This window comes from Antechinus flavipes, chromosome 5 (assembly GCF_016432865.1).
Source record: "Antechinus flavipes isolate AdamAnt ecotype Samford, QLD, Australia chromosome 5, AdamAnt_v2, whole genome shotgun sequence".
Taxonomy (NCBI): Eukaryota; Metazoa; Chordata; class Mammalia; order Dasyuromorphia; family Dasyuridae; genus Antechinus; species Antechinus flavipes.
The window spans coordinates 226,140,430-226,162,468 of NC_067402.1; the positions used below are offsets into that span (position 1 = coordinate 226,140,430).

At 38.9% G+C, this 22,039-nt stretch overlaps 1 protein-coding gene across 1 annotated transcript in view; it reads right to left on the minus strand.

Moving 5' to 3' along the window:
- Nucleotides 1–4,124: 4,124 nt before the first annotated feature.
- SLC4A8 (solute carrier family 4 member 8) overlaps nt 4,125–22,039 on the minus strand; it is a 76,985-nt gene continuing 59,070 nt past the window's right edge. The window contains exons 19-25 of the mRNA XM_051963582.1: nt 20,705–20,956; nt 18,213–18,281; nt 16,758–16,931; nt 13,486–13,623; nt 12,810–12,901; nt 10,891–10,986; nt 4,125–9,644 (exon numbers count right to left, since the gene is read on the minus strand). Of these exons, the coding sequence (XP_051819542.1) occupies nt 9,632–9,644; nt 10,891–10,986; nt 12,810–12,901; nt 13,486–13,623; nt 16,758–16,931; nt 18,213–18,281; nt 20,705–20,956 (834 nt within the window). The 3' untranslated portion in view covers nt 4,125–9,631. The remainder of the gene's footprint in view (nt 9,645–10,890; nt 10,987–12,809; nt 12,902–13,485; nt 13,624–16,757; nt 16,932–18,212; nt 18,282–20,704; nt 20,957–22,039) is intronic.

Genomic DNA, 22,039 nt, shown 5'->3' on the forward strand with positions numbered 1-22,039 from the left:
CTAGACATTATGGAAAGCACTGAAGCAGTTTTTTTGTTTGTTTTTTGCCACAGTTCCCCACAGAGCCATCAGCTTCAGGGATTCATCACCCAACTCCAGGTAAGGAACATACCAGCCTTACCTTGGACACAGGCTTCCAAGTTAAATACCCAAAGAGTACCTGGACAAAGCCTTACCTGGGATGGAGAACAGCAGTGGGGTGAAACTGATGTGTAAATAATACTTTCCGTACTGGATCTCTACATTTCAGTTTCATGTAAATCAATAACCTTGATGTAGTGTAGCCCTTGGAAAGGATGCAGCAATAACCCAAGATCATCTGGCCTTGGGAGTGATATAGTTAGAAGGTATTTTTTCCCTTAGACTGTCTTGCCTTAGATTACTTTATATGGTCAGGATACTGAGCCTACAAGCATATATCCCAATTCTCTTTGTACATTGTTTCCCCCATTATATTGCCAACTCCTTGGAGGCAGGGACTAGCTTTGACTTTTCTGTGTTCCCAGAATTTAGCATACTGCAAGCACATAATTAAGTTGTGTCCAACTCTCTGACTGCTTCACAAATGCTTATTGGTTGTTTGATATTTTCTTTTGTCAATTTCATAAGAAATAATACATCTAGGGTCTGAAAAATCTTTGTCACTGATGACTTCTCTTCCATTTGCTTCGGCTCCCACCTCTAAATTCCACTGAGGCAGCTGGTGGCCCAGTAACTGAGCTGGCCCTGGAATCCAGAAGATCCATGTTCAAATCTAGCCTCCAATAATTACTTGCTGTATGACCCAGCTCCAAGTCACTCAAATTCTGATTGTCCTAGTTTGCTCAGTGGTAAAATAGGGATAAAAATAGCACCTATCTCTCATAGAGTGGTTGTGAGGATCAAATAAGCTATCTGTAAAAGCACTTTGCATAGCGCCTGGCATGTATCAGGTGCTTTATAAATGCTTATTTCCTTCCTGTCCCTTTATTGAGTTTCTCACCCTCATCTTGAACAGATTCAATAACCTAGCAAGCTCACTTGTGATTTTAATGTGAATTTAATAACAAAAGTGACGAACTGGCTAATTTGGTTGGCAATCAAAAAGGTTGCATTTTTAAAAACCAACAACAACAACAACAAAAAAAAAATTTCTTGATTTCACACTTTCCCCTAGATCAGAGGGGAAAACAAGCAGAGATTGGCTGACATGCCATCACCACCCACTACCCACTTCAAGGAAAAAGTGGTAAAGAAGGGACTGTGGAGGGAACTCAGGTTGTCTCAATAATTGCTGTCTGTTTAGCAAATGCTGTCCAGCCTCCTATTTTAGCTCTTGATCTGATTACCTTCATGTTGTACAACCAATAGCCTTTCCTCTGCTCCATGCCCAGGTGTCTAGCTTGGAGTCCCCTCAAGTCTCTCCTTCTTGACCCGCTATACTTCTCTGTGGTGTCCTCTTGATTTTTTCTTGAATGTCATGTTCAAAGTCAAGATCACTTGCGGTATTGTGGATAAATGGGTGTGTCTCTGCACTCAAGCACTTCTGGTGCCTTAGATTGGTCACTTCTCTGGGAAAGTGCAAAAGTTGAGTTATAGGAAACCAAGGAGAAGCAATCGCTTGGGAGACAGCCTACTCTTGTGCAGAAAGCATTGGATTTGGAGTCAGAAGACATCTCTGTGATTTATTGCTTAATGGCCCGAGACACTGTCCATGAGGTTTATAATCCATAATCAAGGTCATGTTTATATTGTACTTTTTGTTTTATTCCAGGTAGTAAAGATTATTTACCTTCTGTTTACACTGTATATAACTTGTATGTGTTGTGCATTTGCATGTGGCTTCTTTCACTAGAATGTAAACCTGTCTGGGACAGAGAATATGTATTTCTCTTTGTATCCCTAGCACTTAGCACAGCACTTGGCACACAATGCCAGTTATGTAGAAAATGTTTTCTCTCCATATCAGATTCAAAGATGGGCATAGACCTACAAATAAGACACAATGAACTTACATCCAATAAAAATGTACTCCTCTCCAACTCTGTCATGGACAAGCTCTGTTTAAGTTGGGAGAGGGTGATCAGAGAGTTAGCAATTGTAATGCCAAAAATAAAGCTATTGCAAATTTGAAAAGAAAAAAAAAAGTACACAGAACAGAAGGAAGAGCAGTGCAAGTTTTGAAAGTATTGTGTGGAATTTATTATAAAGTTTCTTTTAAAAAAAGATATATTCATGATTTCATATACAATCTGCTATTTATGTTCAGCTGTGGATAGAATTTTTTGTGTTTAAATTCAGAATAATTTTTTTTAACTACCTAATCTTGGATATATCCTTTGGACCTTTCCAGGCCTCTGGATGAGTTTTGGTTTCCTCTAAAAGGAATTTAATAGTTATGCTACTAACATTGTGGAGTGATGGTAAAGAACAAATGGGATAGTGTATATAAAGTACATTGTGAACCTCAAAGTGCAATGAAAATATTGAAGAGCTGGATTCACATTCCAATTCTGTTTCTTACTGCTTATGTGATTTGGGGTCAATCACTTTCAAGGACTGAAACTAAATACTCAAAGTCATATTCTGATAAACTTGACCTAAATTTCTGGTCAAATTTAACACATAGAATTGAAGGGATAGTGTATAAGCCCTGGAAAGGTAAATTTATTGGAGGCAATGAGGTGGCATAGGGGATTTGGAATCAGGAGGACTTCCTGTCCATACTTTGAGAAGCAATCTTGTAGATCAATGGCTAGGGACTAGTGTGAATAGGTTCTGGATTCTTGTCCCCTCAACATGCCCTTTGCAGTGGTATCAAACTCCAATTGGAAGGATCCCAGCAGGCTGCATATTGACAACTTTAAATGCTACATTTTATTTTATTTTTATTTTGTTAAATTATTTCCTAATTACATTTTCATCTGGTTCTGGCCACACTCAGGAGTGCAGGACAAGAGTGTGCCATCTCAATAAAGGAAAAACTTTTAGAAGAAACTATCAAAGATGTGATCATTCCTTGCCTTATAACTACAGATTTATCACAATATGTCTCCTTGGAGTTCTTTGTATCCAAGAACTCAACACATTACCCTATGCATATGGGGACTTCCCTGACAAAGACCTAAAGATCTCCCCAAGTATTTTAAAAGATCCTGCCTGATCCTTGTAGCCATGCTTCTTGGCCAAGAGAAGGACCTGTCTCTCTTTTGTAAGGATTATCATGTTTTGTATGAACAGAATTGTGGGTCTCACCAACGCCAACAGTAAAAAGTGAGTGAAAGGGAGAGAACTTGGTGCACTCAAGAGAACTAATTATAGCAGCTACTTTCTCACACCACAATTCAGTAACATTATCTTTCTGGTCATGCTAACATGGCATGAGATAAATAATCAAAAGGTCTCTGGAGCAAAAGGGAATTCATACGGAGTGGGGAGAAAGGGAACTCCAGAGATAAAGTGCCTGCTCCTGCTGGTCTGAGGCTTCCACACTCAAGTGGGGCTAAAAATTTAGGAAATGAGATTCTAGAAATGTTGAGGTCTTAGCCTTGGTCAAACCTGAAGAAATTATCTTTCCTTCTGAATTTTCTGGCCCCTCCTCTTTCAACCCTTCTTTCAGACCAGAATTCAATACTTATTGGGCATTCTCCATGTGATTAATTTTTCATTCCTTCTTTAAAAAAACAATACCAGACTTCTCCTTGTCCTGTTTTGATCAGGTCACTTTTTAAAAATCCCAAACACCATAGTAACTATGAATGATGAATGTTTGTTTTAGAGTCAGAGCACCTGGCCTTGAATTTCTGCCTCTGGAAGTTACTAATTGTGTAATCTTTGGCCAAGTATAAAATCTCTAGTTCTCAGGTTCACCTGCAATATGAATGGGTTAAACTAAATGGCAGGAACCTTCCAACTCTGAATCTATGATCATTTGGTCTCTGTCAAAGAACAGTAGTGGTATGGCTGTTTACACAGACATTTATTTGTTACCTTTAGGAGGCAAGCAAGATGGATACCAAGGACAGATACAATTTTGATTGTTTCAGAATCACAAACACTGGCTCACATAGACACAAACTATGAGATGACACAGGTGTGAGAAACAATGCCCGTTTCTAACACAGATGTTGATGAGCACATTACAATTACATAGTAGTTCTCCATTTTATTTACACCTTATGAGTGTGGAGAGGTTACATTTCATACAACAAAAAATATATTCTGGAATCTTTAAAACAAAAATATCTCTATCTCTACATGGAGCCAACTAGAAAGAACATAGAAAACGGGGGAAAAAACCAAATGTGCCAGCACCTTTATTTTTCCCTTCCTTAGTGAAGGATTGCTCTGATCTTCACTTAAATATTAGCATGAAAGAACAGACATTTTATCAGACAGACAGAAGAAACCCAATCTCAGAGGGATGAATACAGAAGGAAAGAGGGGGGTGGAATTTCAGTTCGTCTTCCAGAAAAAAACTCTTGCTCATTGCAGTTTGGCATTTCAGTTTCCAATGTTACCACGTATGTGAGGAAACCATGAGTTGGCTTAAGCTAAAAATCTGTTCAGAGAGACCCAAGCCATGTTTTTACCACTGATTTCCCAGGCATGTTGAAATGGCATTTTTTTTTCCTGAGGAAATGTGAATGCTATTGATTACAAAAAGCTCTGTCCTCCTGAACTAGGAGTGGAGGGGGATGAGGCAGGGGATTGTTTCAATTCTCTTTAGGAGGGCCAGAAACTTATTCCCTTTTAATAATCATCCCTAAAAAGGGTTGGTCACCCCACTTCTGAACAGCTCCCCAGATGGCTTCACTTCTTTTTAATCCTAATGAGGTCACTACTTCAGACCTTGTTTGGCCTTCACCTTCCTGTCTAGCTAAAAATGTAATGAGTCAATTGTATGTTACTGTAAAGGCACAGAATCATAAAAAGCAGAATAAAAAATTCTTTAATTTTGGAATGTTTTTGTTTTTATATTTGACAAATTCATAAGACCACATCAAATCATGAGGCTTTTTGTTTTGACTAACTTCTAAAGGAGCCGGAAAGCCGTTGAGCTTTCCTTTCCAGCTCCTTTCCCTAACCCCCTTCACATGCAACTTCTCTCTGTTCCCCTCCATGGTGATGGATGACACCATCTATACTGGTATTCTAGACCCGAAGTAGGACTGAGAAATACTACCTCTCTTTTGTTAAGTTCGCTGCCCTTCTGGCTCACCCTTCTTCTGGCATAGAAATTATTTAAGGATCTATAATGACCATGAGAGAATGAGGAAAGGTAAAAAGGAAATGACATTACCAAATCTTCCCCTTTCCCCGTCCATCCCACTCAAAAAAAAAATGAACTTAGAAAAACTAAAAGAGTAAACATTCTGCATTGCTAACTCATGCTCTGCTGCTGCACAGGAGATCTGAGAGACTTAAAGCAAAGCAAAACTGAAGAGAACCAAGACTTTGGTGAAAATTACTCAAGACTTGGCTAAGGTGGAATCTTGAGATGCTGACTACCTTAAATCTGATCTGCTGATGATAGCTGACCATCGAAAAGCCCAGGAGAAGTTACTAAATCCCAAAGGGAGGAATGTGAGAACCCTTCTCAGAGCCAGTCTGGAACCTCCTGTCTCAGCAAAGGACTGAAAGGCTGACAGAAAAGAGATGTGTAAAGCATTGGAGAAGGTCCAAGAAAAAGTTTCAGATGCCCTACTGAGAAGCTTGGAAAAGCTGAAAGTGGGGCAGCTAGGTGGGACAGTGGGGATCAGAAGGACCTTCTAGCTGTGTGACCCTGAACAAGTTACTTAACCCTGAATGCCTGGAAGGAGGAAAGGAAGGAAGAAGGGAATGAAAAAGGAAGGGAAATAGGAAAGTTGAAGGTATAGTAGATGAGTTAGCCCTAAGAAGTTTTCTCAGCTGGCCAGCTAAGGACCCTGGAAGGCTCCCTCAGACCAAAGATCCAATCAAGACATGAACATAACTTGTTGCTTGGGTATATCCTGGAAGGACAATAATTGTTTCAAGGTCATTAAAAGAAATAAAGGAAGTTCTACTGCATTCGGGGTAAACTTCTGGGGACAAATTTATGGATGGATAGGTATGCGTGGATTTCAATCATCAATGTTGCAGAGAATATCCAAATTTGCTAAGATCTAAGATCCCTCTGAGTAATTTGAGAAAGGGAATTCAAACTATCTTTTGTAGAGTATGTTGTTCACTTTTTATCTCACAGACCCCCCAAAAAACAAAGTTCTAGAAACAAGTTAAGTCAATATGGGGTAGATACAAGAGAAAAAAGGAAAATCCTTTTCTCTTGATATAAACATGTTATTGGAGGGGGGGAGAGGTTAATATTATACAGCTACAAATATAAGATATATATAATTATCACCTACCTGAACACTTCCCCAGAGCCTCAGTCAAAGAGGTGAGAAATGTTTTCCCTGATCCTGGCAATACATTTAATAGTCCTAGTTTCTTTAATCACTAATTCATTCATTCATTCTTACAATAAACATTATATTAAGCACCTGCTATGTGCAGCAAACCTACTATATCAGACTAGAGGAGAGATAATTAAGATGTGGTTCTAAAGAAGTTCAAAATTTATTAAGAGTAGATGGGTCTCCTTTCTTACCATTCTATCACCAATCTGTCATATCCAACTCATGCCTGAAATTTCTTCTTTCTAGAGTTTTTCCAGGCAATTAGAAAATCGCTTCTTTGTCCCACTGTTTGAGGAATGTTTAGCTATTTCCCTAAGTTCTTCTTTACCCTTCCAAAACAGGTAATTACCCTTAATATATGTTCACTTTTATTGTCTATATGTGCATCTGTCCAAAAAATGCTACTGTTTCTGTTTGTCTTTATTTTTCTAGAGTAATCTGAAATTAGGGGACCTGTACACAGGAAGAAAAGTCATGTTTTCTAAATCTTATTTTTTAAAAAATCTAGCTTAGTTTTGGACTATTATAAAGTGCTTAATGTTGGTTTTTTGTTGGGTTGGTTGGTTTGTAAATGGCGGTGATAATTCTTTTTGCCATACATCTTTTTCCTCTTCCTGCCTGTCTTCTTCCTTCTTTTCCCCTGTCCATCCCAATCATGAACTCATCTTGTACCACCACTTCCATCAACCTGAATTAGAAAGAAGCTAGGGCTGAAACATAATATGGTGAGGATAAGAAAGGAAGTGTAGGATCTAGCTCAGTAAATACTTACCTCCATGTCTTGCAGTTGTACTAGACAAAGTTAAGCAAAGATATGCTTCCTGGCCTTGAGGAACTTAAGAGTCCAAAAGTAGATAAATTATTTATGCCTTAAAAGAGAGGCATTTCTCTAAGCAACATGGGATTTTTGCATTTGTGGAAGGCTTTTCTCCTGATACATTCAATCCTGTGGAACTGACAATAGGTGAAGGGAGCAGAAGAGATCAAAGAATAAAAGAGAAAAAGGTTGGCCAATTTTCCCCCCTCCTATATTTTTACCAATCCCCACCTTGGCATTCTCAAACCACATCAACAACAGAGGAACAACAAACTCATAACATTTTAAAGCAATACCTTTGGCAGTTTCTTTCAAATATTTTTTTAAATTTTGGGTTGGAGGTGAAGCGCATTGCTTCAGCATTCACTGTATAAAGATAGACTCTGAGTCAACTTGGATCAGCTTCTTTTGGAAAGATCACTCATTGGAGTAGTTAGCCTATGAATATTAGTGTAAGACAGATGTTCCAAATAGCTTCTGAATGAGTTGAAGTTACTTGCACTTGACTATCAAGTAAGGTGTCTGCTCACTGGACCGAATTATCTCAACCAGGCTTTTGTTGGCATTTCCCCACTTTTGTTTATTTTAAAGAAGATGCTTTGGTCAAGGGCATTGTCCTTTTGACCTTGGAGAAAGTGAAAGGAGATGTAGCAGAAGAAAAGGAGAGAGTAAGGGAGAGAGGGAGAAGCTGATGGAAAGGAGAATGAAGCCAAAGGGAAAGCCAAGGGTTATGAGGGAAAGCAGCAACCTGCTTCACCTGAGAAAGCCATGGTGGCTGGGAGAGCCTGCTCCCTCCTTTGGCCTCTCCTGTACCATTAAATGTGCCCATTCCCCATCCATTGTTCACGCCCACCATGCAAAGTCTGTCAGTTCTAGAATACCCTATGTATAATACAACCAAATTCTCTAAACCATTGGTGAGATTTTCATTTACTCCAATACATTTTGAGAGCAATTGACGATCAATTCCAAAAGCTTTAGAGTAAAACAATTGAAGTTGCTTTTGAACATAAAGGAGAAAGCAGACTAACCATAAATATTGATCTTAAATTAAATATTAAAATTCATCTCATCACTCTCAGCTTTTGTTTCCAAATATGCTTTTGTATCCAAGATATGAAAGCCTGAATTTTGGTAAATTAGTGGAAATTCAAGATGATACTTAAACTATGTGACTGAAAGTATTTTCTGTCCATTGCCTACAGATGTTCACTACTAAGGCAGCTAGGGTGACTTACACAAACATTGAATCTCTCCAGAAGTGGCAGCAAAATGTGCTCACATGAAGCAATAATTAATGGAGAGTAGCAAGACACTGAAGTTTCCCTAACATGGTAGTAAAATTATTTTTGTAGACTCCCCAAACTTGAAGGAACCTAAAGAGATCACCTCTCCCTTTCTATGGGAAGGATTATGCTTTAAGGTATACAAAGAGCTTTCTCAAAAGATAAACCACTTACTTTTCTCTTATAAATCTACCAAAAAAAAAAAAAGACACTATCAAATCTTATGTCTAGAAAGTATGTCCTGATTTTAACCTGTCTCTGCTGTTGTACATTAATCCCTCTCTCATTCTGTCCTCAATGGAAACTGAGAAAAACTGCTCATCATCAATCTTCCTTTATAATAATGAAGACAGTTATCAACTTCCCCCTCAGCCTTCTCCTCTTTATAAAGAATCACAATTCCCCTTTACAAGTGTTTACTTTCCAAGATTATCAACAATGTGTGCCAATGTGGCTATGATGATAGGACTCTACCGCTTTCTTGCCCACCATAGTGGAATCACAACAGGCAGCCATCCCAAGCCTGCCATGCTATTAAAAGACCCCTAAGCCAGAGAGCCAGACTGCTCCAAGACTGCCCAAAGAGGGAAACTCATCCAATGTCCCATTCCCTGCATCTTCACTCTGCCTGTCACTGTGGTCCAGCATGGCAGAAGAGGCTGCATTAAGGGCTTTCAGAGGGTCCCATGGAGGAAGGCCGATGGGGCTCTTCAGGAGGGAGGAGGAGATTCATGGTATTCTACTGGTCAGCAGGGAAAAAGTTTCAGAAGTGTCCCAAAATGGAATGTTTGACGGTAAGTGATAGCAACTGCTCTGAGGTCAGTGTGGGAGGCGACGGAATAGGAGAGAGATCACCAAGAGGCTTTCTTCTGTTTCCTTCCAAGCTCATTCTTGGAGACTGGCTGCTGGTATGAAGATGGCTGAATGCCCTCTAAAGCGCACTGAGAATAGCTGAACACTTCTGTGTGGCTTTAATATGAATCCAGTTATCTGAATGAAGACGGGCCAGGATGAGTCTCTTCATTTCTAAGAAGCTTGCTCCCTTCTCTGTTTCCTGGCACTTCCCTGAGATACCTCCCAGGCCATTTCTTCCATCCCAGCAAAGACTCTTAGTTGAAAAGACTGAATAAAAGTATTACCATTAGCCAAAAAAGGGAACACATGATTCATTCCTGCTTTTAACACAATACTTTAAAGATGTCACCAACAGTTTGTATCCTGCTATATTTTAAGTTCATTTTACAAGGAGACTAGTTCTTGGCTAAAAATAACTGTGTGCGTTAAACAGTTCAACAGCTGTCTGGATTTTCCTCTGAAGGAAACCAAATTCTACATTTCACTCACATTCATTTTAACCCATTCAATGAAGGAATCATCACAGATCTTTGGACCTTTCACAACATTTCCTAAGAATGATGCTATTTGGTAAGCAAGGGATTTTTCACCTTATTTACTGAGATGTAAAAAAGCTAAGTAATTTGTTAAAAACTACATAGGTGCTCTGGGGGCAAAGAGGAGATTATTAACCAAGTCATCTGATCAACACAGGTTATTTCCATTAGAAAGTCAGAGTGGTATTATGTTAAGAATGTTGAATCTGGAATAGGAAATCCCAAGGTCAAGTTCTAGTTCCAAAATTTACTATCTGTATGACCTTGAACAACTTATTTAACCTGAAACTCTATTTCTTCATCTGTAAAAGGGTAATAATAATATTTGCAGTGTCCATCTCCCAGACTCCCTATTAAAGATGGGAAGGATCTTGGAAATCACTAGGCCCGATTCCCTTGTTTTGTTACAACACAACAAGCATTTGATTAAGCACCTGAGGTACTAATGAGGAAAAAGTAGGAAAAATTTTTTTCTTAAGGAGCTTACATTTTACTCTCATGCAATAAGCCATGTAAACAGATAAGGAAGCTGAAAGGTCTTAATTTTTTTTATTTGCCCAAGAACACAGGTCCTTTGGCTGCAATGTGCAAATGCTTCGCTAATTATAAAGCATAATACAAACTTCAGCTGTTATTATTCCCAATATGACTTTCATAATATTAAAAGACATACATCCACACATGCCAATTAACCAGATAATAATGTCCCTAAACTACTCTGCCTTCAATTATCTGAATATAACACTTATCAAAATTCCAAAGGGATAAAATGGCCTTGAATCACAAAATAGAGGAATAGAGAATTTTGGAATGTGTGATCGGGAAACCCAGAAATTAATCTGTTTATAAAAGCATCTAGTGTTACGGTGCTGTGGGCAGCCTGGGAAGGTGCAATCAGCTAAGACTGTTCTCCAAAGCAATGTCATGTCTTAACTCTGATACAGTTGCAATAAGTGAACAAATTCAGTTCCCTTTACCTCTTTTCCTTGGCACTTCCTGTATTCATGCTAAGAGCTTTCCAGACAGTAGTTTTAGGCATTTCATCAGAAATATTAATCTCAGAAGGGTCACATCTGAAATCAACAATTAGAACAATGATTGCCTAGTCACAAATGAGCAATTATTACCTGCCTATGGCAAAGTCCTCAGAGAGTAAAAGCCTAGCATCTCTTTGAAAAATCTGTACATCAGGGGCAGCTAGGTGGTGCAGTGGACAGAGTACCAGCCCTGAAGTCAGGAGGACCTGAGTTCAAATCTGGCCTCAGATACTTTACACTTTCTAGCTGTGTGATCTTGGGCAAGTCACTTAACCCCAAATGCCTCCTCAGCAAAAAAAAAGAAAAAAGAAAAATTTGTAGATCTGATAAGTAATATTTTAAACTCAAATAGCACATTTTCTTCCCTGAACTGAATGAATTTTGCTAATATCATGTCTCTCATTCACCACCAAGCATCTGGAAGTTTTTATAGGCAAAGGAAAAAGTAGAAATTCCCTGTTACGCTATGGGATCTTAGGCAGTTATCAGAAAGAGACCCAGGAGACAGACTAAGAGGTTACTCTATGCTCACACTGTTTCAATTCTCGAGGAGTTGAGAAATATTTGGAGAACCACAGCTCCCTCAAACAAGTCAGACACAAACCCATGAAGGCAGGCTACTAAACAGGATTTCTAGGATGACTCTGCATCTTCCTTCGGGCAGCCAATTGAAACTGATGAATTCCCACTTAAGCACTGACTTCTATTAAAGTCTCACAAAACTTATAGTTGATAGATAAATAAGTTCCTTGAAGGCAGATAACTTATTTTTGTATCTTCAGCAGAAAGCACAGTGCCTATTATGTGTTTAATAAATGCTGGCTGAATTGAATTCCTCATGCTTCTCCAGGAATTTCATCAAATCCTTTTCAATTCTTAAATTCCCAGATATGGAATAAAAAATAAAAAATAAAAATTAGACCTGTAAGGAATCTCAGAGGTATAAGCCAACGTATACCTGAGTAAGAATGATTGTAGGCAGCATGTCAGAAGCCCTAGAGGAGTCCCAATAGAGCAGCCATCCCCAGCCTGCCCCTCCATTAATGGGGTGGTAGAGAAGATCCCGAGACCAGAGGCCTGATTGACCTGCTCACTGTCCACAGGGTAAACCACATTTTTATTTTGCCCATCCCTGTGATCCAACATGGCAGAAGCTGCAGTCAGAAGGTTCTTCTCTCATCCTCTTCTGGACTATCACCCTCATTCACCTTCCTACCTAATTCAGAAATCCCCTTTACAACAGCCCCACTAGGGGTCATCCACTAATTGAACACTTTGCAAACTGAGAAGTCACACATTGGCTTGTTCCATAATTAGTTCAAATTGTTAGAAAGTTCTTCCTGACACTGGAGCCTAGATGCTGATAACTTGATTCCGAGTTCTCTCTGCAATAGCCATATTAAGTAAAATTAATCTTTCTTCCTAACAATAGCCCTTTCAATATTTGCAGTCTTCTCTTCACCATATTGTTTCTCTTCTTTTTCCTTCCTGCTCTTGAAAATGCATCTGCTTGTGAGGAATTCAAACAGAATGAGAAATATGACCCCTATGAGCAAAACATGGGTAAGATGGGCTTCGTATTAGTAGTTGAGGAGAAAAGACCCAGTGAAACAACTAGATGCTGGTTGAACATAGATAGGAAGAAGGATTCCCATCATTCAGGTCATTCAGAATTGGCCAAGTTCTAAGTACTCTCTTCTCGAAACTGAGCATGGATATTTTCATACCAAGAAAGGAAAGCGCATTTTCTGGAGGAGGTAGTTGAATCCTTACATTAGCAGATAAGAGGCCTCAACAACAAAACTTGGACTAGAATGCCCCTAAAGCCTCCAATTCTTTAAGTTGTAAACTAATCTTACCTGAAATTGTTATTTTTTCCAGGACTACTCAGTAACTTCCTGCTTTCCAAGGGAAATTTGTCTGGCCCCATTTCTAACATTTTCTCATCCTCCTGTGGGAAAAGGAGATATTATTATTTCTTAAACCCAACAGTTCCCTATAATCATGGCCATTCCCCAACCAGTACAGTCTATGTCCCATCTCATGGGAAAACCTTCTTGTCTTTTTATAAAATCATAATTTTGTGTTTCTATTAATTACATGTTTATCTACTTAATCTATTCACTTTGTGAGCCACTTAAGGGAACAGGCCAGGTTCTTTTCTATGCCCTTGGCCATGCTTATGAATTGTGGTTATTTTTCATCTGTATTTGATATAAAAATTAAATCATTAATTTTATGATTTAGTGTTTGTTTTCCATCGAGTTCATTGCTATTTGTGGCAGATTATAAAAATCTGAAGAGCAGGGACCAGATCTATTAAGTTATAACCGTATGAAATGAGATATTTAATGTATCAGATGAGAATGTGTGGGTTTTGCTTTTTTTCAGACTTTTAAGATGAAGGAGAGGAAGGAGCAAAACTCCTTAATCTAATCTTAGCAAATGAGGTCTCTGGGAGGTGATCTTCCTAGGGCTAGCTTTGGAACTTCTCCTTTGGTCCTTGCTATATCTAGTTGACCCAGTGCTTCTGACCTCTTCCTCCTTGGCCTTTTTCTTAGCATCATCTAGCTTCTTCTTCTTGCTTTCAGGCATGAGATCATCTAGCCAGCTCAGTTCTCGTTTAGAGAAACAGAGATCCATGACTTTCCGGACAAAAACCAACGCCAAAACCTACAGAAGAAAAAAGGTATGGATTAAAGAAACCACGTTCCATCCCAGCCACTATCTTCCAGCAGAATTAAAAAGCAAAGTCCACTAAAACGGATCAGAATATTTCAATTTCCTTAATAGGGCAACTTGACATGGGGAAGGAGACATGGGCCTCCTGTCAAATCAGAATGACCAGATGTTGTTTAAGTTTACTCCCATTGGTATCAGAACGAGGAGGAGGGAGCTCAGGATGGCTGGGGAGGTTCATGGTCATAAACTCTGGTAACTAGCTGTGAGAACACACAGTTCACTGGAATTTCTAGGTTAAGGAAACAGAGCCTAGTTCTCCTCCAAATTCCCCTGACCCCTTCCAAAGGTTTTCTCAGGCAATGGCTATTTTTTCACCCAGACTCTTCATCATCTCACAGGAGACCTAAATGTAAGTTACCGGCAGTTTTGTGACCCTGGGAAAGTCAAAAAGCCCAGATTAATAAGATCAAAAGAAATGGAAAGAAAGAGAAAACAGGAAAGGAGAAAGGAAGCCAGAAAAAATATAAAATGCTACTCCTGACTGGGGGAAGGGCAGAGAAGAAACTTCCTGAATCATTACATTTTTGAGTAGAAAGGGACTTTAAATGACATCAAAGCTAATCCTCTCGATTTGTGGATGAGGAAACTAAGGTAGGCCCAGGAAATAAATGGCTTGGTGAAGGTCATACTACAAAGATGCTGCCTCAGTATGAATGTAGGGGTGATGAGATCACAAAAAAGAAATTATGAGTCTATCCAATCCTACTCCCTCATTATACAGAAGAGAAAACTGACAATAAGAGAAATTGGCCACAATCACTAAGCTGCTATGAGTCAGAGATAATATTTGAACTCTGTTCTTTCTGGCTCCAAGTCCAATGCTCTATCCTCTCATCTTAAGGATGAAAAATATTCAAACCAAACAAACTAAATGCTTAATTTTTATGTCCAGGATCCTAATTTGCACAGCCTTCAATACACGTAGGCAATTTTCAGCACTCTTTAAAAAGACAGACCAACCTCTCTACCACCAAGATCAGGTCCAGGAGAGGGAAAAGAAGAAACTGGCAAGAAAAGTTAAGACTAAGGAAGCAGTGAAAACTGAATGTAAATCAACACATTCTATGTTCTCTCTTTTTTTTCCAATTTTTTTTTTCTTCCCATGGTTTTCCATTTTGCTTGGATTTTTCTCTCCCAACATGATTTATACATGTGAATAAAAAAAAATTAATGTATATGTATAACCAGAAATAAAAGCAATTAAAAACAAAAACTAAAACCCACACTTAACACCACATACCAAGATAAGATCAAAATGGGTCCATGACCTAGGCATAAAAAACGAGATTATAAATAAATTAGAGGAACATAGGATAGTTTATCTCTCAGACTTGTGGAGGAGAAAGAAATTTGTGACCAAAGATGAACTAGAGACCATTACCAATCACAAAATAGAAAATTTTGATTATATCAAATTAAAAAGCCTTTGTACAAACAGAACGAATGCAAACAAGATTAGTAGGGAAGTAACTAACTGGGAAAACATCTTTACAATTAAAGGTTCTGATAAAGGCCTCATTTCCAAAATATATAGAGAACTGACTCAAATTTATAAAAAATCAAGCCATTCTCCAATTGATAAATGGTCAAAGGATATGAACAGACAATTTTCAGATGAAGAAATTGAAACTATTACCACTCACATGAAAGAGTGTTCCAAATCACTATTGATCAGAGAAATGCAAATTAAGACAACTCTGAGATATCACTACACTCCTGTCAGATTGGCTAAGATGACAGGAAAAAACAATGATGAATGTTGGAGGGGATGCGGGAAAACGGGGACATTGATGCATTGTTGGTGGAGTTGTGAACGAATCCAGCCATTCTGGAGAGCGATCTGGAATTATGCCCAAAAAGTTATCAAACTGTGCATACCCTTTGATCCAACAGTGTTTCTATTGGGCTTATACCCAAAGAGATACTAAAAAAGGGAAGGGGACCTGTATGTGCCAAAATGTTTGTAGCAGCCCTGTTTGTAGTGGCTAGAAACTGGAAAATGAATGGATGCCCATCAATTGGAGAATGGCTGGGTAAATTGTGGTATATGAATGTTATGGAATATTATTGCTCTGTAAGGAATGACCAGCAGGATGAATACAGAGAGGCTTGGAGAGACCTACATGGACTGATGCTAAGTGAGATGAGCAGAACCAGGAGATCATTATACACTTCGACAACGATATTGTATGAGGATGTATTCTGATGGAAGTGGATTTCTCTGACAAAGAGACTTAACTGAGTTTCATTGGAGAAATGATGGACAGAAACAGCTACACCCAAAGAAGGAATACTGGGAAATGAATGTGAACTATTTGCATTTTTGATTTTCTTCCCGAGTTATTTTTACCTTCTGAATCCAATTCTCCCTGTGCAACAAGAGAACTGTTTGGTTCTGCAAATATGTATTGTATCTAGGATATACTGCAACATGTTTAGCATATATAGGACTGCTTGCCATCCTGGGGGGGGGGAGGAGGGAGGGAGGGGAAAAAACGAAACATAAGTGATTGCAAGGGATAATGTCGTGTAGAAATTATCCTGGCATGGATTCTGTCAATGCGAAGTTATTATTAAATAAAATAAAATTCATTATAAAAAAAAAAAAAACAAAAACAAAAACAAAAACTAAAGAAGGAGGTTCCCACACACAGGCCTCCATTGCTTGGCCCCTTTCATTACCATGGTTTTTAGGGAACTGCTTCTTCCTCTAGCCCTTTCTTCTACTGTTGCAAAGTTCTTTTTGTGAGACTACAGCTTTTCCAATCTCTTTTCCCAAAACTTTATCCCTTTTTCAGAAAGGACAGAGGAAGATATCAGTTCATTCACTATCATCTACCTTGTCTCTTCTTCCTAGAATCTGCTATTCACTTAAAGCATTTCAGTCACTGTTGAGCTAAAGTTTTTTTGCATCAATGTACATATATATAAACATTTTTCTCTTCCCTCTCCCCTCCAGATCTACTCAAAAGCTTAGGTAATTAAAACAGTTAGAGGAAGCCACTGCCACTCTAGTTTGAAATCAAACAAGGCTGTCACTCTGTAAAGGATAGAAAAAAAGTTACCATCATTGGAAAGATGATTGCAGCTGGGGATGCCTTAATAGCCCACAGCAAGACAAGACAAGTCAGCTGGATGAGGGTGAAGAGGTGCACTTTACGCAGAGGGACATGGCGCAGGTAGATGAAGTCAGGCTGATGCTTTGCTGGCATCCCAAAGAGTTTCAAACGATCAAAAAACTGAAAGACATCCATTTCCCAAAGCAACATTAAGAGAGCTTTAGACACCAGACATCTTTCTATGTGGCATCAGAAATGACATTTTTTCCCTCTGAGGATTTCACTTTAGAATACACTTCATAGATCTTTTCTCATAAAAAGATCAAACAAATGTGATACATTAAAAAAGAGAGAGAGAGAGAGAGGAAGAGGTTAAATGACAAGCATGAAATCCATTTTTAAAAACTGCCTAAGGCATCACAGCAATTATTAAAGTGATTGTATTTTTTGCCAGCTTAGTCCAATACACATTTTTTTAAGGCAATTGGGGTTAAGTGACCTGTCCAGGGTCACCCAGCTTATGCTAAGTGTCTGAGGTCAGATCTGAACTGTGGCCCTCCTGACTCTGGGGAATCGTGCTTTATCCACTATACTATAAAATTGTCTCCTCCCCCCAACACATATTTGATCAAAGCAACTGGAAACGAACAGGCAAAGCTCATTGTACCAATATGGATTCAACAACACTAGTTTACACTTAAATTGTCTATATTCTGAGATTGGAGCCTCCTTCTTCTGGGCCTTGCCTCTGTCCCTATGGCTGGCTGGTAATAAAGGCATAAGCCATGGTTTGGCACTGGGAACACAGTACCACCAACATGCTTATAACAATTCCTTAATCTCTTCCCCAATACACCAAATGCTGAAATCCTCTATATTCTTCCATGCTGACATGGAATGGTGTTTTATTTCAATCCTTTAAAAAAAAAAGTCAGGAGGACCTGAGTTCAAATCTGGCCTCAGACACTTAACACTTCCTAGCTGTATGACCCTGGGCAAGTCACTTAACCCCAACTGCCTGGGGGGGGGGGGAAGGGAGGGGAGAAGTGGGAGGGAATTCTGACTCTCAGCCAGTCCCAAGGATCTAAGTCTACAATAGAATAAACAGCATTAGCCAGGTCTTCCCAGGTTTAGGGAGCTCTTGGAAGACCAGGCAGGATAGGCCTTAAGCCATATAGGGAGCAGGGTTCATTCTAGAGGAGAGATCAGGACAGCTTGGTAGCCTGTGCAACTTAATTCTTATGAGGTTCTATTTGACTCATATTATCATGAAATATCTATTGCTTGCCACACCAAGAAACAACTTTTCAAAAACAATCTTGGACTTTGATAAGGATTTTTTCCTGGTACCAAATGAGAGTTCAGATTGAAAAAAAAAGTGTAGGAAGAGGATGTGTGACCTATTAGATTAGGAAAATTGAGCAGACAGTGGAAAAAAATCATTTCCTTGGAACAAAATACCTGGATTCCTCTAAGTGAAGAAACTCCCATGTAGAGGAAGACTCCATAAAGTACTGGCATTGGAATGAACTAGAGACAAAAGTGGAGAAAGGAATATAATTAAACCTAATATCATTTTATAGCAAAATCAATATTACCTTTTAAAAAACTGTCAGAATGTCTAAGCTTTCTGGCTCCATTTTTACTATTTCTGTGAACAACATTTTCATCTTCCCAGTGAACTAGGTTTAAGGCTTCTCTCACTATCACCTTGGACTTCTCCCTCTACATTGCTCCCTACAAACAATTATTTGTTAGGATTTCTTTCTGCCCTCTGGGGTCAGCCTGAACAAGCCTAATTTCTCTTCCATCTGAGTCTTCTCTTTTCTAAGCTAACCATCCTTAGTTCTTCCAATGAGTTCTCAGAAAGCATGAATAGCATCCCTTTCTCATCTCAGCCACCTTTGTCAGGATGCTTAACATTATTTCTAAAAAGATGGTGCCCAGCTCTCTTCAACAACTAAATGAACCATATCAGTTCCATTTATTCAATAATGAAAAGAACTAGTTACACCCATTGAAAGAACTATGGGAAATGAGTGTGAACCACAACATAGTTTTCCACTTCCTCTGTTTTTGTCCCTTTGCATTTTTTATTTCATTCTCAGGTTAATTTTACCTTATTTCTAAATCCGCTTTTTCTTATGCAACAAAATAACTATGGATATGTATACATATATAGTATTAACATATACTTTAACATATTTAACAAGCATTGGTCAACCTGCCATCTAGGGGAGGGGGTGGGGGGAAGGAGGGGAAAAGTTGGATCAGAAGGTTTTGCAAGGGTCAATGTTGAAAAATTATCCATGCATATATCTTGTAAATAAAAAGCTATAATAATTTTTTTTAAAAAGATGGTATCCGGAACTGAACACAAGATACAAATTCAAATCTGACCAGGGCAAAACACTATGGGAATCTCATATCTCTCTTTCTGAACACTTTAACTCCAAACTTAAGGTCCATATGGAAGATGGCAATTGTGTTATTAGTCTATGAATTTGTTCATAAGTTTCAAAGCTTGTGCTGATTCTCTTTAGCTTCTGGGCAATAGATGTTTATTACATGGCTTGGAGTCAGTTTGTATACTATACTCAATGATTTTACCATTAGAAACAGGAAAAACATGGACAGCTATTCTTATTCCACTGCCTTTTTTTTTTTTTTTTTTTTTGGTAAACATAGGTCAAGCTTTATTTGTGATTTCTTCAACAATACTGTTACCCACTTCAAAGTAGAATGTAGTGGCTTTTCTAGCCATATTTTCTTTTCTTTTTATATATTTTTATTTATTTCATTAAATGTTTCCTAATTGTATTTTTTAAAATCTCAATAGTCATTTAAAAATTTTTTGAATTCCAAATTATCTCCTCTCTTGTCCCTCCCCCACACATTGAAAAGGAAAGCAAATAATGATATTAATTACATATGTGAACTCAAAACTTATTTCCATATTACTGACTCTCATATTTACCAGCTTACTGTACAAGGCTAGTTAGGATTTTACCTTGAAACTGTGACAGAGTTCCAAAATTATAGGTTTTGCTGTATTCTTTCATTCTGTGGCTATAAGTCTTAGAACTTAGTCACTATCGTTCTACCTAATCCTTGAGGAACATAAAAACCTTTCTTCTAAGAAGGAGCCTTGAAGTTCCTGAGCATCTGGGCTGTTGATCCAGAATGCCCATGAATTAATGCAATCTTCCATGTCCTCTGCTGGATTCAGAAATCTAAGGGGTGGGATAATACACAACTGGTAGGATTGTCTGCGTCTGGGGCTACTCAGTGACTCCTAAATGCCCTATAGTAAGCCTCATTTTGTTCCACAATCTTAAGTCTTTCTCATGGGGGCCCTCATTACGCCTCTTAGTTCTACTAACTCAGCATTTCACTGGCTTTTTTATCAGAACAAGAGAGATCCCATAAGCTTTGTTGGTTGCCATGTTGACTCATGGAGTTTATGTTGCACTAAAACTCCCAAATCCTTTTGCCACGAATTGCTACCTAGCTGTCCCTCTCTCCATCCTACACGTAGGCAGTTTATTTTTGCCTTTTTCACTCAAGTTTAGAATATGACATTTATCCTTATTACATTTCTCTTTATATTAGATTCAGCCCTTCATTCTAGCCCACTGACTTCTTTTTGGGTCCTGACTCTGCCTTCTCACATATTTGCTGGCCTTCAACAAGTTAATAAGAGCAAGATCTAAATCATTGATAAAAATACTGAACAGAAGCAGGAGGTAAAGAGGAAAGAGCTGTGGTGAGGAGGGTCCTGGGGGAGGAGGAAGGAGCCATGATGGGGAGGGTCCTGGGGGAGGAGGCAAGAGAAAGAAGTAAGTGTCTGAGCCAGGGCTAGAGTGGACCCCTCTATATACTTCTATATACTTCTAGGCTTCTACCTTCCCTAGGCTTTGACCCTCCGGGCAAGACAAACTTTATCTGGTTACCTTTAACACAGCTGTCATGAAGACTGAGCAGCCCATCAGCACAAAGATCATGAGCCCTGTGACTCTCTGCTCTCGGATCCCCAGGAACTTGGGCTGCTCCCCTGGAGCCGAGCACTCTGACTCCAGCTTGAGGCTATTGACGTGAGTAATGGAGAGGACGGTGGCTGCCACGAACCAGGGCAAGCCCATGATGGAGCAAACTCCCAGCATCACAGCCACCATCAGCAAATCAAGGTGGTATCCACATCCTTTCTGTGAGAAAACAGGATCTCCAGTTAGCAGAGGCTACTATCACTGTCTTAACATTATCTGACATCCTCACTACAATATGAGTAGGATCAGGATGTTTCTATCAATCTGGAAGAATCATAGTTGGACCTGGCTTCAAATCCAGTCTACTACTTCCTATACATTTAGCTGTGGGCAAGTCATATAACTGCCCTGAGGCTTAATTTTCTCATCTATAAAACAAAGACTTTGAACTAGAAATGATCATAGCCTCAGACAGGACTTTCAGGGGCCTTCCCAGCTTCTAAACCTGTTTCTCTCATCACAGGACTTGAAATTGGACATCCTAATCCAAATCCAAATCCAGATTATCAAAGCCTTTCATCTCCATTTGAGAAGGCCATTTGGCCTTCTCTCTGTACACCCTCTTTTAGGCTGTGTATTTCCAGAGGACAAATGCATTAGGTAGGAAAACTCATACTAGAAACTAAGTCAAGAATAAATGTCAAGAACTGTGTCTTTGTCCCATAGGATACAGGAGGCAACATAGCTCTTTTTGAGTAGAGAGAAACCTGGTCTCAGACCCAAGAGACTGTTTCCTATTGTGGGAAAAGAGAGGAAGAAAAGGGAGAGAATATGCTCCTTGTCATTATGTTTTTCAATATCTTCTGCAACTGGTCCTGTCTTCTTGTGGTACCTGTGACTAAGATTAAGTATAGACAACCATCTTTATTGCTGCTGGGACTCAGAAGAACACAATGGTTCTAACCTGAAGCTCAAGGATACAAGAAGTTAGATCAAGAATTTCCAGCCATATTAAACAAACTGTCACATTTGACTGTACTTCTCTCATCAAGCCATGTACCCCAACCTCTTCAAGGCTTTTGAGGCATTAATGGTTCTTTCAATAAAAACATGCTTCTTTCCTCTCATCTTGCCAGGTATGACACATGGGTAAATATGTGTGTTGAGTGAGTGAGCATGTACACACACAAACACACACACAAAGTCCTAAAGCTAGCCTCATTCATCAACAGATGAACCACAGATATGTAAGGCTGGGATAGAATAGAGATTGCTCCGATTACTGACGATTCCTCCTCATTT